We start from the raw sequence: 11,501 nt of genomic DNA on the forward strand, positions 1-11,501 counted from the left end.
TCCCTTACTTTTTATGTATCTAAAAAACCACTTGTAATCTTCTTTTATGTTCCTCCCTAGCTTGCCCTCATGTTTCATGTTATCCCTCTTTATTACTTTTTCGCTGTTCTCTGCTGGTTATTAAAGGCTTCTGAATCCTTCAGTTTCCCTCTATTCCTACCACACTGGATGCTTTTTCTTTTGCTTTATTTTTCTCTTCAGATCCACATTACTGCACCTGACTTCCCTTAACAGCCATGGTTGGCCTTGTCCTCCCCTTAGCACACTCCATCTTCCTTTGGATGAATATCTGCTGTGCCTCCCAAATTACCCCACAAACAACTGCTATTGCTGCTCCATCATCTTCCCTGCTAGGCTCTCCTTCCAATCCTGAAAATGTGTTGCTGGAAAAGCTCATGCCCGAAACATCGATTCTCCTGCTCCTTGGATGCTGCCTGACCTGCTGCGCTTTTCCAGCAACACATTTTCAGCTCTGATCTCCAGCATCTGCAGTCCTCACTTTCTCCTCTCCTTCCAATCCATTCTGGCCAGTTCCTCCCTCATGTCTCCCTCATTACTCAATTGTTTTCCCATTACATTTGATTTAAGCTTCTCCATTTCAAACTTCAGGGCGAATTCTATCATATGATGGTCACTGACCTCTAGGGGTTCCTTCACTTTAATCAATTCTGCCTCTTTACACACCATCAAATCCAGAATTGCTTGTTCCCTCATGGGCTGTTCTACAAGCTGCTCCAAAAGAACTATCTCATACACATTCCACAAATTCCTTTTCTTGAATCTGCCATCAACCTGATTTTTCTCAGTCCACCTGCATATTGAAGTCCCCTCCTCGATAGTACTGCTGTTCTTAAGTGCCGTTCTTAAATGCCTTTTCTAATTCCTGATTTATTTTCATCCTGACTACCTGCAAGGAGGTCTATAAGTAATTCTGTTCAAGGTCTTTTTCTTTTGCAGTTCCTGAAGTCTACCCATACAGATTCTATGGTTTCTGATTCTATATTGCTTCTTACTATTGATTTAATTTCATACATAGAGCCATAGAAATATCCAACACAGACCCCTCAGTCCAACTAATCCATGCCAACCAGATATCCTAAGTTAAATCTAATCCCATTTGCCAGCATTTAGCCCATATCCCTCTAAACATTTCCTACTCATATACCCTTCCAGATGCCTTTTTAAATGTTGTAATTGTACCAGCTTCCTCCACTTCCTCTGGCAGTGCACTCCATAAACACAGCAGCCTCTCCGTGAAAAAGTTCCCCATTAAGTCCCTTTTAAATCTTTCTGCTCTCTCCTTAAAACAAACAGCAAAGGCAGTTAGCTATGCATGTCACTGCTGAGTCAGACAGCAATGCAGGGTTACTGCTCTGTTTGAATCATGTGGTAACTGCCCTTGTCTCTCTTTCTCCTTTTTAAAGTGCTCTTGTTTTGATCTTTTTCCCCCCCGAAGTTCCAAAACAATGCAACAGCTTATAATACAGTAATTACTGCTCCTAGAATTGGAGGAAATCAGCTCCAATGTTGAAAATACTTCAAAAAAGGAGTCATGATTTGGAGATGCCGGTGTTGGACTGGGGTGTACAAAGTTAAAAACCACATAACACCAGGTTATAGTCCAACAGGTTTAATTGGAAGCACATTAGCTTTCGGAACGCCGCTCCTTCATCAGGTGATTGTGGAGGACACAATTGTAAGGCACAGAATTTATAACAAAAATTTACAGTGTGATAACTGAAATTATACATTGAAAAAACAAGACAATCAAGACAAGAGCTGAGCCCTCCGCTCCTTTAGCTTTTGTGCAAAATTTTCCATGCAACTTAACTCAGTAACACCATTCATTCATGCACACTTTCATTCAAAGCCCTATCTACAGACCTAGTTATGTGATATGCCAGGACTCTGGTTCCAGCACAATATAGGTGCAGCCTGTCCCATGAATTTGAATCCCTTTACTCACATACTGATCTTTGAGCCATGTGTTTATTACTTGAATCTTGTTGACCTGATGCCAGTTAGTGACTCAGAGATTTTATTCTGGTTTCTAATTTAACTCCTAGCTGCTCATGTTCCTCAGCAGAATCACTTTCTTCTTTATATCTATGGTGTTGATAGCTCAATGGACCATGATAATTCACTGTCCCCTCTCATTCCGAAGTTCCTCTGCATCTCAGATGAGAGATCCTGAACCCAGGCAACACAGTATTGATCCTGGCCACAGAAGAGTGTTGATTCCCCTGACTATATTATCCCCGATTACAATTACATTTGTCTTTTCTCCCCCATCTTGAATGGCTCTGTGTACGTGGTGCTATGGTCAGTTTGCTTACCTTCCCCACAACCTCTGCTTTAATCCAGTAGACAGCAAAAAATCTCAAACCTGTCTGACGAGTTAAAGGCTGAGGCTCCTTCTGTATAACCTCCCTGCCTCACTCTTAGTCACACCCTCCTGTCCCTGACTAAACACAAGGTAGTTAACCTAAGGGATGTGACTGCCCACTGAAATACACTGTCCAGGTAACTCTAGTCTTCCCTGATGTGCCACAGTGTTCAAAGCCCAAAATCCAGCTCATTAGCTCTGAGCTGCAGTTCTTCAAACAACCAATACTTGCTACGATGTGGTCACTATGAAGCACAGAGGGATCCACCAGCTCCCATTCCACGCAGATATAATATATCGCCTGGCCCTTTCTATTTGTTTTTATTATAGAATGTCTAATAGCTTTGAATAATGTGACTTGATGCGTTCGCTATGAATATTGTTTGCTCAGGATAGTCTGAAATAAAATTTTATGCTAATCATTTCTATACTGTTCTGTACCACCAAATGATGGTTCAGTTCTTTCTCTCATTTTTTTTGTTTATAGGCAGCACCATGGGGAAGAGGAAACGTGAAGAGGAAGTTGCTGTTTTAGAACAGAGAGAAAACAGAATGAATCCATTAAGATGCCCTGTGAAGTTTTATGAATTCTACCTCTCAAAATGGTGAGACCACTAATTCCTTCCTGCTAGTATTTTAAACTTGCATTGATTTTTGTCATCAAGATGAACAGTTTTGATGTTGAAAATTTTCTAATTCTGCTGTCTTATTACTTTCAGTTACTGCCTGGTATAACATAATTATAAGCAGAATGAAGCCGTTACCTATTTTTGTGATCTGTCCAGTGGTTTTTAATTCTAATTATTTTCTCAAGTTTTTTTTGTAAAAGAGAATTAAAATTCAACTCTGGCTAATGTGCAGAGATAGTGTTGGAAATAATATTGGCTGATTTTAAAGTTGGTAAACTTGGGAGATTATGGTCTTGAGCCAGAGAGATAGAAAGATCTGAGACTAGGGTAATGAAGATTAATAGCCCATGGGGAGATAGAAAGAGTGGTATTTGAGGTGGTAACGTGAAGGGAAAAGCATTCACTTCCTGAGACCTTTTCCCTTTTTGACTCGTTACTTTGTGCAGGATACAACTATACTTTTATCTTGGTATTTGTATAAATAGATTTTAGTTTTAGAAAACTGACCAAGCCTTTATGTTAAAAACAAACACTATTCTTTTATCTGTTTGTGAAACAATGATATGGGGAAATAGAAAATAGGAGGAGTAGGCCTTTTGACTCTGAGTCTGCTCTATTTGATATGGTCATTGATCATCGACTGCAGTTCTCAGTTCCTGCTTTTTCCCCATAACCTTTATTTCCTTGAATCCTAAGAACCTCCTTCTTAAAAACATTTAATTTTTTTTGGTCTCAACTACTTTTTGTGGTAGAGAATTCCCACTGTCTGGGTGAAGAACTTTCTGCTCATCTCAGCCCTAAATAGCCTACCCAATATCCTTAAACTGTCACCTCTGTTTTTAGACTCCCCCTTCATTCAAAGTTTGTGCAAAGATTTGTAGCTCGGGTGCTCGTTGTTGTGGTTCTGAACCTCCCTCTTCATTGTTAACATCCTTCTTGCATTTACCTTGTCTCATCCTGTTAGAATTTTACAGTTTTCTATGAGATTTCTTCCCTCTTCTCAACTCGAGCGAATATAGTCTTAACCAATCCAATCTGTTTCCATGTTTCAGTCCTGCCATCCCACAAATCAGTCTGGTAATCCTTTGTTGTACATTCATCCTCCGGTATGGAGACTGAAATTGCTCACACCACTCCAGGTGTGGTCTCACCAAGGCCCTGTATAATTGCAGGAAGACATCCCTGCTCATGTACTTAAATCCTCTCATTATGGATCCCAAGATGCCATTTGCTGCCTTCTCCGTTTGCATGCTTCATTTCGTGTACAAGGACACCCAGGTCTCATTGCACTCCCCTTTACCAATCTATCACCATTCAGATAATTTCCCTGTGTTTTTACTACCAAAGTGGATAACCCCACATTTATCCATATGGTACTTCATCTGCCATGCATTTACCCACCAACTTGTCCAAATCACACTGAAGCATTTCTGCATCCTCCTTACTGTTAGCTGTCCATTCATTTATGTCATCTGCAAACTTGGAGATATTACATTTAGTTTCCTCAATTATTATATTTGTGGCTAGCTGGGTACAAGCATTGATCTCATGTGGTACCCCACTAGTCACTGGCTGTCACTTGAAAAATATTATTAATTTCTGCTCTTTGTTTCCTGTCAACCAGTTCTCTATCCATGTCAGTACATGACCCTCAATCCCATGTGCTTTAATATTGTTTTGTAATCTCTTACGTGGAACCTTATTGAAAGGCCAAGTAAGCGATATCCATTAGCTCCCCCATATCAACTCCACTAATTCCATCCTTAAAAAAATCCACAACATTTGTCAAGCATAATTTCCGCTCCTCCCCCCGGTAAATCCATGCTGATTCTGCGGGGACCTGTTACTGTTTTCTGTCTTTAGGGAGAATTTAGGGAGAATGAAGAATGTAATGCACATTGTGGATTATAAAAGTGACAAAGGAGCAATCTGCTTATTTTGTTAAAATGATACCTTGATGTTACTTAGGCTTTTTGTATTATTGCTCTCACTTGGTTACTTTAATGTGTTAACAAAACTTTACAAAAATATCCCAGCTAGAAAGTTAATTTCAAGTTCCTTGCTCTTCAGCAGAAGTCATCTAAGTCACAGTGATTAGTCTCTGCACTTGACTCAGGAATCTCTCAACAGAATCTGTTAGTTTGAGTTTAGATTTTTTTTCAAAATAACTTTGTTGATCCCTTTATGAAATACTTTCCAAAAGCTTATTTACAAATTATCAATTTAAATATGTATTCATAAGACTCAAAGCAAGTCACGTAAAGCTTGGATATCTTGCATTTCAGAACATTCCCCTCTGATCAACTAACACTATTTGCACGTTCCATGGCACCAAAAGGCTGATGATAATGATGCCATCAAATAGAATCCACCCGCTTTTAATTCATGTATCAGAATTCAAAGACACAAGTTTATTAAAAAGTAGCATCTATTTATTCACTTTTACACTGGAGGGGATGCAAAAGGGATTGACCAGGAAGCTTCATTTTAGCTATGAAGAGAGGTTGGATAGGCTTAGTTTGTTTTCTTTATAACAGGGAAGCATGAGGGGAACCTGGCTGAGGGGCATAGACAGGGTAAATAGAAAGCAACTGTTCCTCTTTGAAGAGTCAGTAATCAGGGGGTATAATTTTAAGGTGAAGGACAAGGGGGTTAGGGGTTTAAAGACAGCCTTTATTCACCCAGAGGCTGCTAAGTATCTGGGAATGCACTGGATGGGTGAGTAGTACAGGCAAGACGCCTCGCAACCTTCAAAAAAAAAATACGTGGATGAGCAGCTGAAATGTCGTTACATTCATGACTATGAGGTTAAGTGCTGGCAAGTGGGATTGTGTCGATAAGTTCAGTGCAGATTTAATGGACCAAACAGCCTCATTATTGTATGACTAGGAGAAAGTGAGGTGCAGATGCTGGAGATCAGAAAGTCAAAAAGTGGTGCTGGAAAAGCCCAGCAGGCTAGGCAGCATCCGATGAGCAGGTGAGTCGACATTTCAGGCATAAGCCCTTCATCAGGAATCTTTACTGTATGATCCTATTAAAGGTCAGATTGTCTTGTAGAAAAAGGCTCTGAAATGACCAACTTTTAATGAAGATGGTCCCCTTTTAAAAGGAGCAGTGCTCTTTCCAATTGTTTGAAAGAGCTGATTTATGTCAGTATGGTTCCATACATCTCATGCAACACAGTTTTTAACTGAATGTATGTCTGCAGAACGTTTGGCCAAAGGGGCTGCATGGGCAATCTGTTAACTGGAATATCCATCAATGCTATTGAGCTGACCAATGTTAGCCATGAGGCACGTATGTTTTTGAGCAAACAACAGTTTATACAGCAAACCAAGCCTATTCACAAAATCTATCTAAAAAGAATATCAATGATTCCAACAAAACTGTGACAAAAACACCAGAGTTTCTCCCACCGAGGGCAGGGTAATTTCTTGAGTAAAATGCAATAAATTGAAGATTGCAGTACCAAGTTGGGTTTAAAATCAACCCCAGATAAACAACACTGTGATCTTCAGGAAATTAGTTAATTGCTGCCCATAATAACTATGAACATGGATGCCATGTCATTATATTCGATTGTGTGTTTGTGTGCAAAGGTTTCCATCAATAATTGCTGTGTCTTTGTTCACTTCGAGAACATTGAACAGTACAGGCTCTTCAGCCCTCGATGTTGGGCTAACCTTTTATCCTACTCCAAGATCATACTAACCTACATACCCTTCATTGTACTATCTTCTATGTGCCTATCCAAGAGTTGCTTAAATGTCCATAACATGTCTGACTCTACTACCACCATTGGCAGTGCATACCACACACCCACCACTCTGTGTAAAGAACCTACCTCTGACATCTCCCCGAAACCTTCCTCCAGTTACCTTAAAATTATGTCCCCTTGTGAAAGTTATTTCTGCCCTGGGGAAAAGTCTCTGCTGAAAGTAAGTAATTTGGGAATTAACCTGTCTTAGCTTTTGTATAGCGTTGTTCCCATTTTAAAAATTGACTCCAAATATCATCAAAATGAAGAGTAGAGGAGGCACAAGAAAAGTATTCTTAACTGCTTCAAGATTTGGTTCTCAACAGAATGAAATTTGAGTGGGGATGAGAACACCAAATAAAAGGCAATATTTTATGAATGATACTCATCCAAATGAATGTTTTGTTTCTTGTTTTGCTGCAGCCCTGAGAGTATGAAGAGCAGGAATGATGTTTTCTACTTGCAGCCAGAACGCTCCTGTGTGGCAGAGAGCCCCCTGTGGTACTCAGTCATTCCCATGGATCGGAGTATGTTGGAGAGCATGCTGAATAGAATTATGGCTGTGAAGGAAATTTACGATGACTATTCGAAGGATTCACTTGAAGATGATGATGTTGAAGGATGATGATTAGTAGATATTGTACAGAATTCTGTTACTTTTATTAGAAAAAAAACAATGGGTCATTATAGGCTGGCCTACTTGGTGCTGCGGAAAGAAAAAATACTACACACGTACTTGCAGAGTCATGTGGCCTATTGTGAGAGCAGAGATGGTTAGACTATCGCCATTGTTTAGAGACAGTATCCCTTTTAGCTTGCGTGCATTTGCTGACAATCAGGTGTACGTAACATTTTGCAGTGACCAAAAGCTATAACACAAACCTTAAACTCCTGCAGTCAGTAAGCAAACAGCTTTGTTCTTACTTTGAATGGAACAGCCAAGATCTATAGTGGAATGCTCACTGCTGCAGTGGGGGAGTCCTCCAATTAATTGCAATCCTTGGGATTTTTAGAGTTGCTTAAAATGATTAATGTAATGAAATGATGGATGCTGCAAAATAGCCTGCCTTCCCATTGTGCTTCCATTTTGTTTTGAGAAAAAGAGCTTCAGAGGGGTAATGGAGAGCAAGGGGAGAGATTGAAGTTAAATATGTCTAGAAGTTATTGCCTTGCATACCTTTTCTAGGAGAATTTGAAGGTAAGCGGCATATCACTGAAGCACACCTGGATTTTACTCTCTAAAATATCCTTGCATTTGCTATTACATTACAGTTTAATTCTCAACTCTTCCCTTGTTGGAGCTTGGGAGAGGCATGAGAAAGGAAAAATGTATCCAAAGTGCATGAATAGAAATTTAAAAATATATTTTTATAATTAATTTGAAAGTAGAAAAAAAGTAATATCAGCGAGTCATCTATCTCTTGAAAGGGTGTTTTCTGGTTCAATCTGCTAAGTCTGATTCAGATATCAGGGGTTGAGAGTCTAAATGAATGGTTGCTAGAGAAAATGAAGAACAGAAGAAACAAGGAACTTGAGCATCATAAATTGACACTTCTTTATAGCTCTTGCCTACCCCTCTGATGTGTTTGCTGGTTTTTGAATCTATTTTTTAAAAAATTATTTTATTTCATTTTTTATTATAACCAAAAAGGCTGTGAACATTTATAGGTGCTAGTTGTCGCCATTTGTGCTAGTGCAGGGGATCTTGAAATATTGGAGACAGCAGGAAGGTTATCCAGTACTTTTTTGTTCCCAGTTTCTTAATTTTAATTTGTTGAAATGAGCCTTTTTAATTCCTTCATCTTTTCCCTCCGCTGCTATAATTAGGAGCAATGATGCTTTCACAGCATTACCTATCTGACTGTGTCCAGCTAAATTTCTTTAGCCTCTCACATGGTAGATTAGAATTTGAAGTGACATTCAAAAATAAACAAAGATGTTGCTCATGCAGATAGCTAATGGACTGAAATATCTGCTTCTGATTTGGTCATTCATGGTTGATGCGGTTAAGGCAAGCAAATGGTGCTGCATCTTCATATAACACTTGTTCTATCTTTCGACTGCCAAGTGGTTCAACAGAACTGATGGAAAAATTCAGTATGTGTGGAAACTCATGAGAAGGGGATCAAAAAGGGGATACTGTCTCTTATGTGTATTTCTGTAGTATATATGAATCTGTTTCAGTGAGCTAGATCAATGTAAAACCAATCTGTTTTAAAATGATAAATATCTGCACAGTATTCAGTTGGTAAGCTGATGGTTTGCCAAGTTCTCTCTCAGTTTAATTTTTTTTAAAGAAAAATTTAAAAGGTGCTTATGCAAACTGGATGAACCATACATTGAGGGATTTACAAACTGCTGTACCACAATCATCAATTGTTAAGATTCCTATATCTAGAAGAAAGCAGTTGAGTTTCATTCAAATCATTTCAGGAAGTGTTTTTTTTTGATGTGATGTAACATTTAGGGGGAAAAAAGTATTTACATGTCCGCAGTGAAGCATTTTTAGGGTATGTAGTGTAGGAACACTATAATGACCCTCTTATATCTTCCTTATGTTGAATTGTAATCTGTGAAGAACTATGTCTTCTCCACTTAGAGTGAAAGAAATTCTTGATAGATGGGTAATTTGAAACAATAAGAATCTTGATTTTATTACGTAGAATGGTGTATGCTTCCATGATGCTATCTTGTTTTGGAAAAAAGGGATTAGAAGAAAGAAGGTGGCCGAAGTTTGTTCCAGTGGACCCTGTTAAATGGTATCTGCTTCTAGAAATGCAATTGTATATTTGTTAGATTCTTTCTAATAAGTAATAACAGTAATATTCATTGATCTGGGATTTAGTCCATTCATCCAATAATGGCCATTGGTTGTTTTACTGCTCGTAAGCCTAACCACACAGTCATTGTATAAATTGTTGACCAAAGCTGAACTATGTCATCTTATTTTATTGAAAAAGATTGTAGAAAAGTGGCTGAAAACATAAAAATTAATCGTGTTCTCCCCGTTACACTTCTTGTCTATTGTGCATTCATTGGTCCTTTTTAACTAGCTGTACAGAATTCCCAAACTTGACGCTTGACTTTGTTGTGATGAAAATGGTTTCTTAAAAAAACTTCTGGTTTGTGGCTGCAGGTATTAGGACATTGATCGAATGTTTGTAAGGCAATCTTTTCCAATGTTTCTTCGGTAGAGTTCATGAAATGTTGTTGAACCATTGCAGCATACAGTAAGGGAAATGACTTCACTCTTTCATAAACTTTTTTCTTCTGTTCAATCTCTTCCCCCCCCACCCCCCCAAGTCTCTCATCCCACATCTCTCAACCTATACTATCAACATACTATTTGTTGTATGACTGATGTGATTTATTTCAAAAAGTGTAACTAATGTCTGTGCTCACTTTTTATATTTAGTTGTCAGTTTCGATTAGTTCTGTGGAGATTAACTATTCACGTCTATTTAAGTGGTTGATTTGCTGTTTTACAATATTTTAAAAGCATCTCTCAATGATTGGGAAGCAGAAGAGATGAGGTGATGTGACACAATTGAGTATTTTTGAAATTCTTGCGATGGCCAATAAACAAAGGAGAAATGAAAAAGTGTGACATTCCAAGAAAGGCTCACGTGATTGTTTTAGATTTCTCATCTCTTCACATAATTTCTGCACTCCTGAACTCTGACTCATTGAATACATTTTCATCATAGAGACTACTTTTGAGTGTGAACAACCTCATTAAATATTAGTAGGAACAGTGGCTTGGTCATTTTTACTCCTGATTTTCAAATCCATACATTTAGATTAGATTAGATTACATTAGATTAGATTATATTACAGTGTGGAAACAGGCCCTTCTGCCCAACAAGTCCACACCGACTCGCCGAAGTGCAACCCACCCATACCCCAACCCCTACATTTACATTTACCCCTTACCTAACATTACAGGCAATTTAGTATGGCCAATTCACCTGACCTGCACATCTTTGGACTGTGGGAGGAAACCGGAGGAAACCCACGCAGACACGGGGAGAGCGTGCAAACTCCACACAGCCAGTCGCCTGAGGCGGGAATTGAACCCGGGTCTCTGGCGCTGTGAGGCAGCAGTGCTAACCACTGTGCCGCCACAGAGTTGGTGACTGTCTATTGCTTTGAAACTATTCATTTTTCTTAAAATTCCGCTGAACAAAAGAAATATTAGTGATTGGTGTCCACTAGGTGAGATCACTTAATGAAGCATAGATTAGGCATTACACACTGGAAGTTTTGCTGTCTGTAACTCCATTCCAAACTGGATGCACTTTGCCAGCTGAGCCATTGGGAGACAAAATATCCAAGCCTACATTACATATAATGTTGATGATGTGAACCATTTTTACAGCTGTTCAGTTTAAAACAGACATGTTGCACTTGAAATTCCATTTTTAAAATATTCCGCGCGGCTAATTGTGGATTGAGTGATATTGGTTTTTTAAAATAAATTTCTGGAACAGTTTATTTGAATTGCACTGATATTAGCTTTTGTAGCTATATGTTTTCCAAAGCAATAGTACTAGCATTTTTGTAAACTACGTCGACTGCCTCACTGCTATTTTGGGCTTGCAAAGTACTATTCAGATGTGGTGTTCTGTTTAGGATTGGCAAAAGTAAGCTATTTGGGTGAGAATAGAGGTGGAAAATCTTGTCAGCTTTTCTTCCCTTCTGTCACCCTATTTGGTGCCTTCTCTTGTCT

The 11,501-nt window shown here is 38.8% G+C and overlaps 1 protein-coding gene across 4 annotated transcripts in view; it reads left to right on the forward strand.

Moving 5' to 3' along the window:
- Positions 1-10,683, forward strand: part of LOC122557335 (zinc finger MYM-type protein 3-like) — a 152,119-nt gene extending 141,436 nt beyond the window's left edge. For all 4 annotated transcript variants that reach the window (XM_087991949.1, XM_087991948.1, XM_043704937.2 and 1 more), the window contains 2 exons: positions 2,874-2,991; positions 7,196-10,683. In XM_087991949.1, the coding sequence (XP_087848075.1) occupies positions 2,874-2,991; positions 7,196-7,397 (320 nt within the window). In that variant the 3' untranslated portion in view covers positions 7,398-10,683. The remainder of the gene's footprint in view (positions 1-2,873; positions 2,992-7,195) is intronic.
- The last annotated feature ends 818 nt before the right edge of the window (positions 10,684-11,501 follow it).

This window comes from Chiloscyllium plagiosum, unplaced genomic scaffold (genome assembly GCF_037043375.1).
Source record: "Chiloscyllium plagiosum isolate Xiang-an unplaced genomic scaffold, Cpla_swu_hap1 HiC_scaffold_11, whole genome shotgun sequence".
Taxonomy (NCBI): Eukaryota; Metazoa; Chordata; class Chondrichthyes; order Orectolobiformes; family Hemiscylliidae; genus Chiloscyllium; species Chiloscyllium plagiosum.